Source organism: Artemia franciscana, chromosome 20 (assembly GCF_032884065.1).
Source record: "Artemia franciscana chromosome 20, ASM3288406v1, whole genome shotgun sequence".
NCBI lineage: Eukaryota > Metazoa > Arthropoda > Branchiopoda > Anostraca > Artemiidae > Artemia > Artemia franciscana.
This window is the reverse complement of record NC_088882.1, coordinates 37545403-37565648: the sequence shown is the minus strand read 5'-3', so window position 1 is coordinate 37565648 and position 20246 is coordinate 37545403. Positions and strand designations below refer to the sequence as shown.

Sequence of the window (20246 nt, the reverse complement as noted above, 5' to 3'; positions counted from 1 at the left end):
TGGATTTTTAAATCATGGAGTAAACACCAAAAAAGAGAATTAAATGTTCCTTTCTTATTTTTGTATTTTCTTATTTTTTGTTTATTTTTTTATTCAGTTTTGTTTCTTCTTCTTTTTCCAAATTCTTTCATTTGTTTCTTGTTCCTTATTTTGACTGACATTATCATGCAACGTGCAAGTTTTCTTCAAGTTTGGTCTCCTCAAAAATAACAAAATTAAACTAAATCATAGACTTAAGCCACAGAGAGTTTATTTTAATTCCATTGGTTTATTTTTATGATGCATTTTTCCACCAACCCCACTGGAGAAAAAAATGAGTAACCGCATTTTTTAAATGCTTTTTCTCTGTTCTCTGGGTTAAAAAAGCCGCAATAGGCAGGGCTGTATATATGTTTTTCTTTTGGGGCGATAGGGGAGGGGGTACTAAAAAAAGACAAAACGCAAACGCACATTTCGGTAAGGGGCTCAAATCAGGTTTACCCCCTCTCCTGGATACGGCCTTGGCAATAGGTAATAGGTAACTACGTCAATCCGACGTGTGAGGCACGTGTGAGGCGTGTGAGGAAAATTAAGAGTTTCAGGGAACCCATGAGTCCCTCCACCCCTGTACAGGGGCTTATCTCTAGCATTTTAATTGGGGAACAAGAGGGGTGTATATCCGGATAGTCAAAGGGAATGGGCTATATAATAATTTTTCTCCAAATAAATGGGGGGCAACTGCCCCCTTGCCTCCTTCAAACGACGCCCCTGTCTATGTACCTCCCTGGAGTCGATGATTAATTTTAGCTGCGATTCATGTTCATGCAAGATTTCCTTTAACAGATGTTGCTGTTGTTTAATAAATTTGAATTTTTTGTTAGCTCTGTAAATTGCTGAACAAATTAACTATAATTTTTTAATGTGGCGACTAAAGTGCCTTGAAAAGCAAAAATTGTTCTTATATGAACCTTCAGTTAGTTCATATATACAGGCAATTACTACCCACGATATGTCACGGTTTCCCTGGCTGTACATCAGGCAATATGGTATACAAATTTGGTAAAAAAAAAAAAAAAAAACTTATAGAAAAAACCTCTTAGACAAAAAGTATGTCATATTTGAAAAAGAAGTATCGAAAGATTTTATTTTTCGGTTTATTTAATGTCATATAATCTAGCCTATTTGTTGCTGATTTTGAGCCATATTTGCTCATTTTTTTAATTTGATACCTACTACCAAAACTGCACAGCTGCATATGGAAATTTTCTTCATTAAAAGCTGAATCCCCAACAATTCCTTGTTTTTTTAAGATAAATATGGTTGTATAAGTTTCCACTTAACCTATACAAACAGTTAATTTTCACTATCCTTGGTACCTTCAGTAATAAAAATGCTAATTTTCCTAGTAATGAGCTTGGGAATTTACTTCAAGGTCCCAGTTTTTGGAGAAAGGGAAATTTTGAAAAAAGGCAAAAAATAGGTGCGCAGCATCATAGAGATACTTGTAATTATAGAAAATTCGCGAGATAGGGTGATTTTTGGAGATGGAATCTTCCTGAGATCGAAAACTTCTAATGACAACTTATATTCACAGCTTTACAGCCTCATAAAAAAAAAAAAATCAGATTATGGAATGAGGCAAAATTTTAGTTTTCTTCATAAACCCTATTAACCTATCAAGGAATTCCAAAACCAAAACCTTTGTCCCTAGGATCTATTTTGGCCTATTTATGCCTTAAAACTATGATTTTCTCAGCTTTATTTTTGGTTTATTCAATATTTTAACCTTTTTAGGAATTACTTAGGGCTGTATCCACGATTTTTGTTCCGGGGGGGGGGTACAAATAAATCTTTAAAAAGTCATCAAAAATGTGTTTTTATGCATTTTTGTTACGTTTCTGCGAGTCGGAAAACATTTGGGGAAGGAAGGTCGAGCCCCCGAACTCCTCCCCTGAATTGGGCAGGGGGATTTTTCTTCAGTGTTACCACATTGAACTGTTAAATTAAACCATTTTCTAATAGTGATCAGGTATATCTTGCTTGAACGCCTACTAGAGATTTGTTCTGCCTTTCAGTTTTCGCTTTCATGGCGGGGTTAGTTCCTAGTTCAACCATTGCGTTTAATACCCCTGAATTTCTCGGGATTTTCCCAAAATTTCTGAGGAAAAAATACTTCTCCCAAAGCTTCCTAAATTAACGATTTGTATGTTTCAGTTTGTTTATTTAACAACCATAAAATTTTTGATTTCTTCGTTTAGACTTTAACATAAAGACCGACCAGCGGCCAGATACGTAAATATAAGAATTATCTTTCATAATTAATTTCGTTTTTGTTTCCTTTTAGCATCTGAAGACATGCTTCAAGTGACGCGGATGGGTATGTCATGATCAGATGTGAATTTATCTGTGATATTCACACCAGATACGGAACTCACCATCAAGCGTTAACGAATTTATTTTCACAGTTATGTGTTTCTGTCACAAGAAATCGATGTGATCCTAATGATGAGCAACTATAAGCTGTGAGCTTGTTTTATAGCAGATTAGTGAAAATGAGCATATCAAGTTTTTACTGACGTTTTTTACGTTGAATCATTACTACATGAAAGTGATAAAATGGTAGAACTAATACGGATATTGAAGAGCAGCTGATGATGGCAAATAATATTCAAGTGTTCTCTTATACAATAGACCTACTCTTAAAGAAGTGTATTGAAAACGTTCAGAGCGCCGATTAGTGGGGCGGAGGACAGATTTCGATTTTTTCCATCTACATTGAGAGAATTAAAAAATATCGCCCTCGGGAAGTAGCATTTTTTATTATCATTAAAAAAATGCAAAAAATAGCTCTCACTAGATTTTGTTAGCTATATTTTTTTTTCTGATAATTGGTTTTTAGATCGAAGATTAGTCATGCTCAAAGGTGCCAAGTGGGAATAAGGGAGCTAGTAATTAGCCTTTTTGATTCTGATAAATAGTTTTTTCGGTCTTTTGAAAAGTAAAATTAATCTTGCATCAGCTAGATTTAGTAACTTTATATATTCAAAAAATTAAGTTGAAAAAACTACCCCCCCCCTCTAATTTTTTAAGTATTTCATTTTGTATTTTTATAAAAAAAAAAAAAAGAATCCAAAAAAATGCTTGTCCCCTCACGCACTCGTTTTTATGAGTTTATACCCATGATTAAGTATCTTTTAGTATTATTTCCATTTTACGCTTTATTTTTTTTTTTTTTTTTTTTTTTAATGACCGAAGGTAATATATTTCTTTTATGAAAACATCTCAATTGAAATATCCATTCATTTATAGCTTGTATTGTTATTTAGTGTTTGCTTGATAGCCCATTATCTTTTTTTAATTTTTGAAATCTAGGTATTTGGTTGATGATTTTGATAATTTTCCTTTTCAAATGGGCACAATGTAATTACACTGTTAAGTGCTGAAATCGACACAGATTTTACCTATTTCGTTATTGTTAATTCTATATTTTCAACTTTATCCGTTTGTTATTCATCATAATTTTGATAGTGTATTAATTCAAAAGTCGCGTGACAGTTATATTTCAAATAATGACGATATATCAAATAATAAATGACGATATATTTCAAATGCAAAGTAGCATTGACGACGAACCTGTGATCATATTCACCTAAGTGTGACTATTACAGGTATAAGTATAAATATATAAGTATAAATACATACGAATATATTCGTATATATAAATTTATGCTGTGGTGACTAGATAGAATGATGCGGCATGGAGGGAAATACACTCGGAAACACAACGTCTACAACTGGTTTTCTTACATTTTGTATATAATTTATTGTTTATGTTTTTTAAAGCTTTTATTCTGTCTTCACTCTCCCTCCTCTAAAACATTCATTCTTGTTGGGCATTATTGCCCAACTGATAATAGGTACCACTATTTATAATCTGACAATTATTTTACCTACTGTGAATCTCCAGTTAAAATAAGTTATTTTCTGTACTTCTGTGATAAAAAGTAAACTTCATTTGCTTGTTTTCAATTTCATTATTGTTTTTCATAATTTCAATACATGAATGTATTGTTTTCATAATTTCATTTGCTTGTTTCACTGTAAAAAAAAATGTTGGAGATTCAGCAAAAATTATTTGTAATGTTTATCAACAACAAAATTGGAATTTCAACACATAAAAATTGGTGAATTGAATATTAAAGGCCTTATTGGGATTCCCTGATCATTATTGAATTTCCAATTTGTTGGAAAACAAAAATGTTGGGACTCCCATACCTGAATTGAGTTTTCAATTTGTTGACAAAGCAAAATATTGGATTTTAAGATCCTTACTGGGTTTCCATCTTGTTTGTTGGATTTCCTAAGTCTACAGTCTAATACCTAGTGCTCATGATTCAGATTTTCTTTCTTGTTAATGAAGCATCAATAAATGCAAAAAAACTCACTTATTTTAAAAGAAAACGAAATTACAACAACAAAATTTTCCTAGATAATGTGACACTACTTAAAGGCTGCACTTAGGTTAGGTGGAAATCAGTAGTTCAACGGCGTAGTAGTAGGCCGACAGAAGAAACCTTAGCTGAGTAAGAAATATCTTCCGATCAGGGAAACAGTGTGACACACCGACAAAAAATGAAGATAAAATCAAATCGAGTCAAAAATAAAAAGAAAGACTTCCCTTCTTTTTTTACCATCAGAGCTGAACGGTTGCAACAATAATGCCACGAATCCTGTCTTTTCTGAATACCTTTGACTTACCCATCAGATCTGATTAAAACCAATATTCGAGTCAAACTTAGAACGAGTTAAGCTACTGTCAATAAAATGAAATGAAACCTATAGAAATTGAGATGACTGGAAAACTTAAGAAAATAAACTGAGGGTTTAATGTACGATTATATTAATTACTGGAAATCTCAGTAACTCGAAGTCTAATTTAGTAGACTTTAGTTGTATTTCAATATTTTATTTTAACGGAATGATGCTTCTTGACTACGAAGGTTCTTTTATCAGTCCTACATTATGTGGCTGGGACCAATCCCTCCCACATTATCGATCCTGGACCAATCCCTGCTATTTATAGTATTTTAGTACTATAAAAATAAGAAAAATGTTTTGGATATATTTGGTTTCAGTAATGCACAAAAGACGCAATAGTCTTTCGAGGGTTATGGGTGTTTAGTTTTCACATTTTTGCTTAAGAATTAATTTGTTTCATTCTCATTTCAATTCTTACTTTGTAAAAGGTGGTTTGAGCATTGATTGTATTAATTAAATTTGTATAAGTTTGGTTCAATTTGAAATCGATGTTCATAACAGCTTCAGCAATAAGCTTTTGATTAAAAAACAAATTTTTAGATAACATACTCATCAGAACCTTCCTGGGAGAAACTTCCAAAAACTATACATGAATCAAAATGGTATAAAAGAATAAATACTTGACCACTCACCTTTCTTTATTTGTGACTTGCTAAAATCTTATGTTTATGACTTACTGACTGTGTGGGAAAGATGTCGTTTCTACAAATTGGAACTGCTTCAGTTTATTATCTTTCCTCAACATTCCCTGACAATTTCAACTTAATACCCTTAGCCGCCCTTTAGATGTTTCACATACACAGAGGCGGGTTTAAGGGGGCACTCACCCTGGGCCCAGAAATTTTTGGGGCGCAAAATTTTAAACAAACAGTCTAATGGTTATAATCATTTTGTAGTTTTCAATCTTTTATTTTTATTTAGGTTGATTAAATGAAATCTCACGAAACCATATATATCTTAAACATTATGGACAATCGGAAATTATATTTTTAATACTAAGCCCTCCTGAAGGACTCTCCGTCCTCAAAGACTCTTTCCCCAGCAGGGGGGGGGGGGGTATGCAAATCTAAGAAAAAAAGAATGTGTGTAAAAAAAAATCATGCTTAAAGCATATGGCACCGAACTAGTGTTTTCTTTGTCGTTTTTTCGTTGGTGTTTTTACGAGCAATAGCTTTTTCAAATTTAACCAATTAGTTCTGCTTAATTTTTACGGTTCAGTGTGGCAACACTGGCAAAATTATGGTATGCCTAAAAATCTTAATAATTTTGAAACGATCAAAATAAAAACTTAGAAAATACCAACTAATTTTTTCCCTTTCAGCAACAACTCATAAATGAAAAATGGCTACCTTTTTCTTCATACTGAATCTCTCGATGCCAATATTACATAAAGAACACAAAACCCTATTATTTCTCAGTTTATAGCCAGACGAAACATGTCCAGAAAACTTTGCAGTGCATTCAGATGACCTAAGATGAATCCTGGAGTGCAAAAACGCTTCTATTTTATCGTCCTTAGTACTCTAACTTTTCTTCTTTAAATCTTACTTTTTAATCCAGATTTTATTAGTGTGACGGTTTTTATTTTAAATTTTATTTGTGACGGTTTTTACTTTTAACGGCTTCTTTTTAACGTATTATTTAAGAAATCTTGGTTGGATGATGTATTAACCTAATGATTTATTTTTACGATTTGAATCAATTTGCGCTGAAATGCTGTGTTGATTTTGTTTTTTCTACATCAATTTTTGAAATAACTACCACTATTTTTTTCAAATTTTTAGGTATTGGTTTATTTTAGGTTTTAAAGAGTGTCCACTTGAAAGATGATTTTTCCTGTGTTTTGATATGTTGTTGTTATTATATTAGATTTATGGATTAAAGCATTTTTGCTCAAAAATTGTGTTTTTTCAAAGTTTTTCTTCTTCTATTCTAAGCTTAGATGTTATGACAACACTGTTTTGTGAAACAACATTGGTCCATTAAGCCCATCATGTATAAAATACCAAGGACATGAATATCCAAATAATTTTTGGCCCTTTTTCAGTCTATTCATGTCAGAAAGTCATGATTTATCAAAATTTTTCTTTTGGTTGATTCAAAACTGTCAAGTTTTTGTGGCAGCATCACATTTTCACCAGTGTTGTCACGTTGAGCTTTGTAGATAAACATGAAAGAGTAGTTAGTGAAATTTGGCGATGATTTTAATCAGTAAAATCTAACATTAACAGTCTATTGATTCCCGAAGACAACTTAAAAATAAATCTTTCCCTTTTTTTGCCTACCGTTGCCATATGTTTTAGCTTACTTTTTGCTGATTTTCCACCCACACTTTCTTTTTTTTAAATCCAGCGCCCGTCGGGATTCAAAACCCCTTAATTGCATATTAAGGGTTTTTTCCCATTAAGTACTGGATTCTTGATTTTTGTAAGATCAGTATCTGTCTTTTGTTTTTTACGTGACCGATTCGAAAAATTAGTTTTTTTTCTTCTTAGGTTCTAAAACTCTGTCTTATGATTGCACTCATGAGCTCGCTCAGGATCTTAATACCATGCACGTGTTGTTTAAAAAGACACGTGTGTACTCATATTCTCCAGCACCCAGAAACTCTGTTACCTCGCCGTGTACAATAGCTGCAACCACATATTGTTATTTTACGACGTTGTACAAACAAAATATTGTCGAACAGTTTTTTTGTAAAATATGATTCATTTAACTTAAGTTCTGACCGTCCTTGAGGTTTGAATCGGCATCTCCTTCTTTGTACTGACATAGATTTGCAATCTGTATACTTTGCAGTTTCATGGCCAAACGAAGAAGATCCGAGAGGCGGTAAGGCGTGAATTTATTCTTCTGCTACTGTGAAGGACAACAACAAGGGCAAGGCGATGAACTTCGCCAGGACTGACTCATCCATTGGACATAGGCCAAACCACAAAAGTTTAGGGATGGATGGGGAGCGTGCATAGCTGTTTTGGCCTCTGGCAGGTTGATGCTGCAGGGAGTTGTTGATGGTAGTAGTAGTAGTATCTCAGTGGAATTGTCTTTGGGATTTGAGATCGTTCAAGGATTGCAACGTTTGAGATTCTATCAAGGTAATGATGCCGTATGTTCGGTGGAGATATTTTGTTTTGCGCGAGTAGATTACGATAGGGATGATCAAGGTATTGAAATTTTGTGTTTGAAGCCGTAGGGACATATAGTCGCTGCTAAATATGGGCATAAGGATTTGAACTAGAGCTCGCAGTGGCAAGCTGTATGCTTATATTATTTTTTTTTGGGGGGGGGGGGTGATTATTGTCGCTGGTGATCAGACTGCCAAGATAAGGGAACTCGTCGACCAGACATTTCGGTAAGTTTCAGGTCTACCTTAGTTGCATCCTGCAATTTTCGCAAGAAGCACAATATCTTTATTTTCGATGCTTTTAGGATCAGTTGAAAAAGAACTAATCACTTCGAAGACTTCGTTAACTGCTGCCTGTATATCATCAGGATTTACAGTCAATTGCCAATGTCGTTGGCGTGGGCTAGCTGGTCAGCCAGAAATCCCCCCCTCCTGTGTGTGCTGCGATTTCTTCCAGTAGGGAGAGGCCTGCTGTTAGAAAAGGTTAAATAATTTTGGGTGGTCATATGAGTACAAGTGCCTTGAACTGGGACTCACAGGAGCGAGCAGGGTTTTTATATGCAGTTGTCTACAAGCTTTCATTAAGACTTTCACTAATCATGGCAAATTAGGTTTTGGGGATTTGGTAATGGATTGTATGGTTTAGTTCAGGGCAGTGTATTCGTTGAGTTTAAAAATTTAAGGTATGAAACTTTTGGAATTGGATCAACAGGCAAGGAAGTTCCCGTGAAATTATTGGATTAATTGCCAAAGAATATCGTAGAAAAAAAACTTTCGCACAGTTTTGCCCGACAAAAAGAGATTTTAGAAGATTAAAGAATTGGTCAGGAAAGAGATGTTTGAAAAATATTAGTATACACGTAATGGAACTAAGGTTTTTTTTTATTTTCGTATGTATGGTTTTTAGTTTTTTAAGGTTTTCTCAATATTTTTATTTTCATTCTTGTTCGAGGTAATTTTCTTTTAATGAAAAGAACTCTACCAGATCTAAAGAGTGATGACGAAACACACGCATGTTAATTTGAATGAGTATGTGGAACCTATACAAATAATTAAGTGAAACTTAAATAACAGAAATATAAATGGTTGAATGAAAGTTAAAACGAAAATAAAAAACAAGTTGATGAATCAACTCAAACATTGAATACGGCTGCAATAGAGACATCGATACTTTTTGAAAGTAAACTGACCTTTCATGTCAGTTTCCTTTTGGAGGTAAAAATAGTTTGTATTTTTCTCTCTTTGTCTAGGTTACAAAAGTCTGATAACAACAGTGAATAGAAATAAATGAACAGGGTACTAATCGACGGATCTAAACTACTACTACTAGTAACTCACGGACGCGCCAAGCTGCCTGAGGCCAACACAGCTACGCACGCTCCTCCTTCATCCTAATCTATTCAAAGCCTCTCTCTTTTCACCCTCCCAGGAGGTTCAAATTTCCTTTAAATCTTTATTTATGACATCCTCCCATCCCAGTTGAGGACGACCTGTTTTCCCTTTAGCCGTAGATGATTAGCCGAAAAGGACAATCTTCGGCAATCTCTCATCCTTTTCCCGCAAAACGTGGCCTAGCCATCTCAACCATTCTGCCATTATAGCCCTAGAAAGTGGGATTGAACCGCAATTTTCGTAAGATTTCAAGTTCTCCGCCCCCCCCCCCCCAATGATTCTGGATCCAGTCGGGATTTAAAATAGGAGATCTGAGTTACAAGGTCCTTCTAAATATGAAATTTCATTAAGATCCAATCACTCCTTCGTAAGTTAAAAATACCTCATTTTTTTAATTTTTCAGAATTAAAACTTCCCCCCAACTCCCCCAAATAGAGCGGATCCGTTTTGGTTATGTCAATCATGTATCTAGGACTTCTGCTTATTTTTCCCACCAAGTTTCAATATGATCCCTCCACTCTAAGCGTTTTCCAAGATTTTAGGACTCCTCCCCCTAACTCCCCTCCAATATCACCAGATCCAGTTGGGATTTAAAATAAATGCTCTGAGAAACGACATCCTTCTAAATATCAAATTTCATTAGGATCCGATCACCCATTCGTAAGTTAAAAATACCTCATTTTTTCTAATTTTTCCGATTTAACCGTCCCCCCCACTCCTCCCCAGATGGTCGAATCAGGGAAAAGATACTTTCTAATTTAATATGTTCTGGTTCCTGATACGCCTGCCAAATTTCATCGTCCTAGCTTACCTGGAAGTGCCTAAACTAGCAAAACGGCGCAAGATATTAAAAAAAATAGTTGTCTGCATGATAACAAGGCCAAAATAGATTAATGACAACTATGCTACTACTGCTATTACAAACAACTCAATGCAGCATCAAGTCACCCGAGACCAACTCAGCTGCGCATCTACCCCAACTTATTCAAAGCTATGCTTTTCCCCCTCCCATGAATATTTAATTTCCTTTAAATCCTTCCTTATCATCTTTTTCCACGCCTAAGCTTTTCTCTCATTACAGCCCTAGAAAGAGGGGTCAAGCCACATTTCTCTCACGCCTTGTTGCTTCAGGCAACACTATAGCATTGCCATAGTAAAGAGCCATAAGCCTACAACGTGTTAACTTTTGATTTTTTTTTTTTTTTTTTTTTTTTCAGAGGCACTTTTATGAAAGGGATGGTCATTAAAACTTGGGAGGGGATTTTATGATTGAAAATGGAAAGCGTTAGTGCACTTTTTAAGAGTCGAAAGCTATTGAAAGTTAACCAGTCCCCTCTGTTGCCATTTTTAACCCCCCCCCCCCCTATTGTCATCTTTTTTAGCATTGTTTTAAAGTTTAAATTTTTGAAGGTTTAGTTTTAAAGTATTAGTTTCAAGGTTTTAGTTTAGAAGTTTTAATTTTGAAGGTTTAGTTTTAAAGTTTTAATTTTAAACACTGGTTTTAAAGCTTTAGAGTAAAAGTTTCAGTTTTCAGTTTTAATTTCAAAGTTTTAGCTTGGAGTTCCTAGTTCTATAATTCTAGTATTAAAGCTTAAGTTTTAAAATTAACTTTAACGTTAACCCTCATCATGAAAATACAGATAAGTCTCACTGATTATATTTTGGCTAACAGCGGTTAAGATACCGTATGATAGTTTGGTAGTTACCGGTAGATTGGTAGCACTGGTAGTTGCAAGTAGTAATAGTAGTCACTAGTAAAAGTAGTAGTCGCAATTAATAGTCGTTTTCCTAAGTATTATTAATCCCAATTGGCATTATTAGTTGCAAGCGGCAGTAGTTGTAGTACAAATAGTACCGGAAGTTGTCACAGGTAATAGTAGCAGTCACAACAAGTAGCAGTAGTCACGACTATTATTAGTAGTCACGGGTAGTAGTAGTGGCTGAAAGTATAAGCAATTTTCACAAGTAATAGCAGTATCTGCAAGCAATGGTAGCATTCCCAAGCAGTAGCAGTAGTCACAAAATAGGAAAATAATATACATTATTATCTAAATCTTGGCAGAAATAAGAGCACTTGTCACACCCCCCCCACCCTACGAGAAATTTTCTAGTAGCACTCGTAACCTCCCCTACTCTCTACGTTTATGCCGGTAGGCATGTAAATGTAATGTTTTGTGTTACATAGAAAAGAATGTTCTATAATACAATGGACGCTATACCCCCACCCCTTTCGTTACAATAAAACTGGCGCAGTCTAAAAATATTGTCAGAAATCAGTAGGAATTAGAAATTAATTTCAACCCCCTTCCCGCCCCCTAAACCTCGTTCTATGTTTATCCGAAGTTTCACGAAGAGTTAGGAAATTTGGATAAGAAAGCACATTTTTAAGGATTCAAGCACACTACCTGCACCTACAAAAATATCCGCTGACCCTTTTCATGGCTTTTGCGTAATTATACACGATTGTATACATTTTTATTAAGCCTTAAGTGTATTACACCAATTACATGAAGTTTTAAAATAAATATCCATTTATACCGTTTATTTTTATGGACTATCTGCATCTTCAGTGACGGATGCGCTAACGTTTGGCATTGCTATCTCTGAAACTGGAAAAATCAATTCATAGTTTTTTTGATAAATTGAAAGGATTTTGTTTAAAATTGCCATTCTGTCCCACAAATGGCTGAAATGGACGCTTTGACGGGGCAGTATTTTTTCCCACTCAAATGAGCCCTCTTTCAATCTTCTTGGACTGTTTGTTTGATACGATCAATCCAAGGAAGAAGAAGAAAAAAAAAGTATCCGTGAATTTTCTTCAGGCAAAACATAAAAAATTCCAAATTTTTGCAAATGGTAGTTTGAAACCTCTAGAGTTGGGCTGTTTAATGTGCTGAGTCTTATAGTGTAACTCTTAATATGATTCCTTGACTTTTGAGGGATGTATCCCCCTGATTTCAAGAATCAGGAAAATTTCCTCAGGCTCGTGACTTTTGATGAATAGCATAAAATTTAATGAATTTTGCATATTTAGGATCATCATGAAAAGGCGATTCTTTTGATATATCCATTGTTATCAGAGTCCTTTTTTTAGAGTGTTGGTCACTAATAGTCTGAGTCGCTCCTTTCTTATAGCTCGTTGCCACAAACTGTTTGATGTTGGTATCAAAACTCCTTTTTTGTTCTGGCTACTATTAGCATTAGTAGCTCCCTACTTAAAGTTTATTGCCATGATCTGTTTAAAATATAAGATATAAACATAGTAGCCTACCCTATATTTCCGTCTAAATTGCCGATAAAAGCCTAGCTTCTGGTAACACTTGTCCCCCCTCCTTACTTTGAAATTATCGATCAATAATCAATATACTCCCTTCAAATTTTCCCCCACTTTTTGTCCAATAAGTATATAAATATAAACTATTATGTAACAAAGAAAACAGATTTCTTCAATTTGAAGGGAGCTATCAACCCTTACCTATAGTCAGGCTTAATCCAACCGAAGGAGATTAGATATTTTTTATGACCTTCCATCCAGACCCTCGTCTATATTATCTAAAGGCTGACAGATATTTGAAAAATTTGGTCATTAAAGTATTCTTTCTAGGGCATCAGGAGCATCCTCCACGCTTGCAAAATGGGTTGGGAATAGCATGCCAAATCGGCTAAGAGGAGGTCATATAAAAGGGTTTAAAGCTATTACAAGTTCATGGGTAATACAAGTTCAACAAGTTCAAGTTTATGGGTCTTGGGTAAAACGTGAAGGTGGTGTAGAAGCGTGTGCGCTTGTAATAGGCTTATGTGGCTTGGTTCTGCACAGAGCTTTTGATAGTAGTAGAAACACTAAAGAGATAAAATACCTAAGGAGATGAAAAGCTATAAATAATCACTCATCTCATAGCAACACACCCATTTAGTGTATCGATGATCTTATTGACTACTTAAATGTATAAAAATCATCCTGTTCAATTTAGCTCAGAACTAAGGTTAAAGTAGGCGGAATAAAGGTGGCTTTTTAATCTGGTTTATTTAAGCCTTTTTTGCCACTGGCTGAAAATAACCATTATTTAAACGTGGTTATGATTAAGGTGTCTGAACAGAAAGGAAAACATGGGCGTTTTGAAGTATAGAAACCTTTGATTTAATGATCAATAAAAAAGCCATTCCTCCTTCGACATGCTAATTGTGCTAGCTTTGTCGGCAAGTCGGGAAGCTATATGCACAACCTCTATGAATTCGCTTAGCGACAAAGGCACGTGCGAACCCAAGGCCATCTGTTTTTTTTTAGGTGGGGGAATAAAAATGATTTGATAATGGTCCCCAGAAAATCAGGAAAGTTTCAAATATTTGGAGTGGGCTTGAGGCCCAAGACTCTCCCTGCTCGCCTCTCTTGGCAAAGGAATTCCAAGTAGCTCTTATTGCTTTCCAATACATTAGGAGATGTTCTTAGGATTATTACTCACTGTGAAAATTGAAAGGGCGTCAAACTAAAATTCGTGCCTCCTAGCTATTCATAGCTGAAACATTTTTCGATTTATCTTGTTCTTTTTTTATGAAGTTGTTACGGTAGCATTGCATTTTGCTGAACGTGGAAAAATCATTAAAATGATTTTTTTTTTTTTTATAAATAATCAAACATTTATTATTTATAACAATTTTTTTTATAACAATGAAGAGAAACAAACAAGACTGTGGTCAGTAGAGAGGAAAAATGAAAGACTAAAATAAGGCGGATATTTAGCCTGTATACAAATTAGGCCTCCTCAGCTCAAGAGAAACAAAAATAAAAAGACAATAAACTAAAAATAAATAAAACCATCACCGATATTAATAAAATACAATTGTCGCAACTTATCCACGTAGGGAAAAGAAGCTATTAGAGTTACTTCAATGAGAACATCAAAGCAACTGAGGAAAAAAATTATAAAAATTGAAATTAAGTTTATTATTCAATTTTTTGCATCAGACTGATTAACTCCATCTATTTTTTATTTTTTCCTTTGTTTTTTTCTATTTTTTTTTATCTCAGTTGCTTTCATGTTCTCATTGAATAAACTCTAATAGGTTCTTTTCCCTACGTGGATCGGTTGGGACAATTGTGTCTTATAAGTATTTGTGGTAGTTTTATTTGTCTTTAGTTTAGTGTCTTCTTTTTATCTTTGTTTCTCTTGTGCTGAGGACGCCTAGTTTAAATACGGGCGAAATATCCGCGTTATTTTAGTCTTTCATTTTTTTTGTCCCTACTGGCCGCAGTCTCGTTTGTTGTCTTTTCACCGAGTTTTACCTCTCTTTTTTTTTTTGTTATGGCTGGCCAGTTCAGCTTAAGAACTTTTATTTAAGAATAATTAAAACTAAATAAAACAATTAAATGGAAAATAATTTTTTAACTCGTAAATACCAACAATTGTATAAACTGCAAATTGAGGTCTTTATCATTAAAAACTCAATTTCTGATTTTTTTTTTTTTTTCTTCTAGTTTTGAAGATATATATAGTAGTGAAAGGTTCCAATTGACCAGATTAATTGATCAGGTCACTTTTTTACTATTCTACATACTTCAAAGGTTTGGTTAAGTTATCAAGTGTAAGTATATTTTCAAACTGTTCGTGGTAAAGAACTGTAGTAAGGAGCGACCCGGCTCAATAGTAACCAAAAATCTATAAAATGGAATTTTGATACCAATAGCTACATCAAAAGAATCGCATTTTAATGCTGATTTTAAATATATGAATTTAATCAAGTTTAGTCTTACCCATCAATTCAGCGTATCAGAGAACCCTACTGTAGAAGTTTCAAGCTCCTATCTACAAAAATGTGGAATTTTGTTTTTTTTTTGCCAGAAGGCAGATCACGGATGCGTGTTTATTTGTTTGTTTGTTTTTTTCCCCAGGGGTGATCGTATCGACCCAGTTGTCCTAGAATGTTGCGAGAGGGCTCTTTCTAACGGAAATGAAAAGTTCTAGTGCCCTTTTTAAGTGACCAAAAAATTGGAGGGCACTTAGGCCCCCTCCCACGCTAATTATTTTCCAAAAGTCAACGGATCAAAATTCTGAGATAGCCATTTTATTCAACGTAGTCGAAAAACCTTATAACTATTTCTTTGAGGACGACTTACTCCCCCACAGTCCCCGTGGGAGGGGTTACAAGTTACAAACTTTGACCAGTGCTTACATATAGTAATGGTTATTAGGAAGTGTACAGGCGTTTTCAGGAGGATTTTTTGGTTGGCGAGGGGTTTAAAAGAGGGGGATATGCTGGGGGAACTTTCCATCGAGAAATTTGCCATGGGGGAAGAAAATTTCCATGAAGGGAGTGCAGGATTTACTACCATTATTTAAAAAAAAAAAAAACAATGAAAAACGATAAAAATTTTAACTGTTTTAAAAAGAAGAGTTGAGAGAAAGAGTAAAACTTTAGCGTAAAGGGCGGGGCGTTGATGAGGAAGCAGCCCCTTTCATATACGAAGTAATTTCTGTTCGTTTTAAGTTTTAATGTCACTCCTTACTTTCAGTCGAAAAAACTTGTTTTTTTATTTATAATAAGAAAAAATTAAGTCGATTGAAGTTGACTGCTTTCTTGTGTCCAGTCTTAACTTGAATTTATTCTATTAATACAAATTTTATTCACTTGTTATAATATAGTATAATTATATTTGTATCTTTTCCATTGATACTCTTAGTGATGTCCTTACCAATATTTTATTAATATTGAGTAATTAAATTATATTATTATAGGATTAAAGTAATTAGTAGTTATTTAAAAATTTAAAAGGATAATTTAAGTGATTAATTTTTCATTTATTTGTCGTAAAGTATTAAAGATTATAAGTAATTTTTTTTTAATTTAAACTTTCACAATTAAAGTTTGGTTTTAAATAGTAACAAAGACCACAGTGCCTTTCCATCACAAACACCAAAAACAAGAAGAACAATAGGGAATTTCTCAAGACAATGGGGAACAAATTAGAATTAATATTTGAACCCATTTCTCAAGACAGTGGGAAACAAATTAGAATGAATATTTGAACCCTATGTCCAGGGGCCGTCCTCAGCAATACAACATATATAAGAAGAAAAAACTTACAACAGGATAAAATCAATAAAACTAAAATGAAAAATCTTTCAAAACAGTCCCAGCATCCTTACCACAGTGAAGTTCAACCAGGACTGATAGATGAGTTTTGATGAAACAAGGCAATTCGTTGAAATGAAAGAGAATGATTTAAAAAGATGTTTTTAATGCCAGCCTTGCTTTTTTGGCTGCTGATCCTCATAGATCTATTTGTGACAGGTTCTGTGTTAATATCTATTGTTTTTTTTTATATTTTGTAAGGTCATTTCTAATTAAATTTGTGTATAGAGCATTTAGTGAATATTCTCCCAAGTCCCTATTTAAGGAAATATTACTATTAATCTTATTATTGTTATTAAGTCTGATTTCAATTACTTTTTGAACTACTTGACTTATGCCTAGGTTATTGCTAATAATGGCGGATTCTTCAAAAAGTATTTTGTAGCTAGGATTTTCAAAAACATGGCTGCTTAAAGCAGAATCAAAAGAAACAGAACCTCTTAAATCAAAAGAAATAGAACCTACACCTCTTTGGCGAGTAACTGGAGTTTTATCTTTACAGAATTTAGGAGATTTGTAATTTTCAGACTATTGGTAATACAACATACAGATTATTTTGTGTGCATACTTTTTTAAGATCCCTAATGAGTTTTGGGATATATGGGAGGTAAATTTTGTTTTGGGGCTTATCGGATTCTCACATGGTAAATTAGCGTTGATTTTACGGGAGTGTCTTTTCAGTCTACGGTTAATTGTATTATTAATAAATAAAAGAGGATACCCATTCCCAAAAAGTATGTCCCTGATAAAGTCTAGTTCAGCTGTGATGTAAGAATCAGAACAAATGTTTAGGGCACGATCGACAAGGGATATTACGACAGTTCTTTTAACTTGTGGGTATTGCTTTGATTTAAAATGTAAATATATATTGTTCTGTGTTGGTTTTCTGTAAATAGTAAAACTGAGTTTATGTAAGCTACGAATAATTAGCATATCTATGAATGAGATTTCATTTGCAATTTAAATTTCTAAGGTATACTGTAAATTCCTATCATATAAATTAAAGTGATCTAAAAACTGCTAAGTTTATTTTCCCCATAGTTCCAAAGTGAAATTACCTCATCCATGTAACGTCCCCAAACGATATGTTTCAAAAAAATACGAATTTAATGCCCAATTTTCGATCTGGGCTGCCAAATTGACACATTTTGTGTCAAAATGACACAATTTGATGTTGCATTACACAATGACACATTAAGTCGAAATGATGACACAATCGATGAAAATGACACATTTTTCAATAAAAAATGACACAATCGACAAAAATGACACATTTTTCAAAAAATTACACATATTTCAAAAAAATTACACGTTTTTCAAGTAAATTACACTTTTTTGTCATCCAAGTCTTGTTTTTTAAATGGTAATAAAAGAAAAGTAAAATTTCAATTTTCTACCTCCAAAAAAGCTACAAATTAATGGAAGGGAATAGCGCTACCTAAAGGTTGCCATTACCATATTTAAAATTTAAACCACGCGAAGAAAACAGCCATAGGCGGAAATTTCAAATCAAAATGCATGTTGAATATCTAAATTTAATTGACTTCTTGATTGAGCATTTGATGTAGCCATCTGGTACGTAACAGCATGTAGTTTACCAAATCTGTATGCATAAGCAGCTACTCCCATTTTTAGGAGTACAAGAGGGGTATCCCACCTCAGACAAGACTTCAAATTTCTAGAAACGTATTTCCTTCAGAATAATCCATCTGGCTTAAAAAGGTACCAACAAATATGACAAAAATACTAGATTGAAGCTGGTTGAACGGCTTAACAAAAAGCTTAGCCAATAAAGCCGATTACGTATAGAGCCGATTACGATTACGACGTCATACGAAAAGTCTATTTTAAATTTACTGCCGGAATTGATTGTCCCTAAAACTTTTATAAATGTAAACTTGTCTCGTTGGCCGCCCAGATACAAATTGTAACATTAATTTAATCCAATGTTTCTATTTCTTTCATGACGTCATAAAAAGGTCATGATCCCAAGATAATAGGATAAGGTTAAGTTTACTCCTTTTTGAACTGATTTGGAAAAGGTTGTATATTCAAAACTCTAAATAAAGATTTGACAATTAAATATGATACCCCTTGTAGCAAACCCATGGGTAAGCCATTTGTTTGTTGGTAGAAAGAATTACGGAATTGGAAATACAATGGGTACTTGTTACAAAGTTAACCAAGGTCCTTAAAATGTCGCAATCTAATCCTGTTGCTGAAACTTCTATTAAGTCATAATTTTCGTTTATTTTAGTTTCTAATAATTGCTCGGATTTTGCTGCATTAATATTTGTATACATAGATACAATCTCAAAGTTACTGATAATTGTGTTTTTTGAAATATTTACGTTTTTGAGTTTTTTAACTAAATCAGCCGAATAACATATATAAAATTTTTGAGAAAAAAGTAAAGGTTTGAAGGCTGTACATAACCATTTTCCAACGTTGGAGGCGACGGCTTTCGTACAAGCTACAATGGGCCTTAAAGGAATGCCTTACTTGTATAATTTTTGTAGACCATAAAATTTTGGAAAAAAGCTGCCCCGGGGGAAAAATTCGTTGTATAATTGTGGAGTAATTTTACCATTTTGTTTTAGATCTTTTAATTATTTTATAATTGTGTTAGCAAACTGATCAGTATGATCGTGGGTTATAGTTTTATATGTAGTTTTGTCATTTAGATGTGCATAAATTTGTGTGTCGTAATCTATCGTATCCATGACAATCAAAGAATTGCTTTTATCTGCTTTAGTTATAATAATGGACGGGTCTTTGTGAAGATTAGATAGAATTCCTAGGTCACGCAAATTATCTGGTTTTATATTGGCGCGAGAATTAGCTTTTTTTATTATTGTAAAGGGTATCAATAAGACTACCTCTAACTTCGTCTGGGTTAGAAATAAATGAATAAAATTTTTGCAAAGAAGACTCTAGAGAGGAAATCAAATCCACCGCAGGAACTTGTTTTGGAAGAAAAGAGAATTTGGACCTTTTTCGAGAGTTTGAATTTCCAACGGTTCAAGCGTTCTAGAAGACAAATTAACCGCAGCCGGTCCAGAAGTGAATCTTGGAGCATAAATAGGGTTATTTATTGATGATTCATTTAGTAGGTTGTCCGATTTTTAATAAGTCGTTCGCTTGATAAGCAGAAATCATGACTAATTAAATTTCTTTCCAATCCAGCAACTTGGTTAAAATCAGCAGAAGACAAATTTTCAAATAAAACCTTTTCTAGGGATTTCCTTTCAGAGGAAATAATGTATTTGTTGCTGTTGTTTGCCTTTAATAATGTTTATTAATGTTTTTAATTGTAATGTATGAGCAAATCGCTCTTCTTTTCGGGTATTTAAGTGTAATCGGAATCTTAAGGACTTGGGAATAAGATTTTCAAATTTGCAAGATTCAAATAATTTTTGTTGGTTAATAATAATCTCGTCGATCTTGCCCTAAACATTTGTTCTGATTCCTACACCAGAGCTGAACTAGACTTTATCAGGGACTTACTTTTTGGAAATGGGTATCCTCTTTTATTTATTAACTAGCTGTTGGGGTGGCGCTTCGCGCCACCCCAACACCTAGTTGGTGGGGGCGCTTCGCGCCCCCCCCAAGCCCCCCCGCGCGCGTAAGTCGTTACGCGCCATAATAGTTACGCGCCATTGTAGTTGTGTCCCTATGTCCCACCTGTGAATATAGATATATATATATATATATATGGTTTTAACTACGTAAAACTTGCGAATATACAACATTCTTTGCTGTCCCATTGTCTTTGCATATAAATAGATTGTCAGGTTATCCCCCT

The 20246-nt window shown here is 34.0% G+C and overlaps 1 protein-coding gene across 1 annotated transcript in view; it reads left to right on the top strand.

The window, feature by feature from the left end:
* Positions 1-3090, top strand: part of LOC136040214 (LIM/homeobox protein Awh-like) — a 47054-nt gene extending 43964 nt beyond the window's left edge. The window contains exon 8 of the mRNA XM_065724409.1: positions 2324-3090. Within this exon, the coding sequence (XP_065580481.1) occupies positions 2324-2367 (44 nt within the window). The 3' untranslated portion in view covers positions 2368-3090. The remainder of the gene's footprint in view (positions 1-2323) is intronic.
* The last annotated feature ends 17156 nt before the right edge of the window (positions 3091-20246 follow it).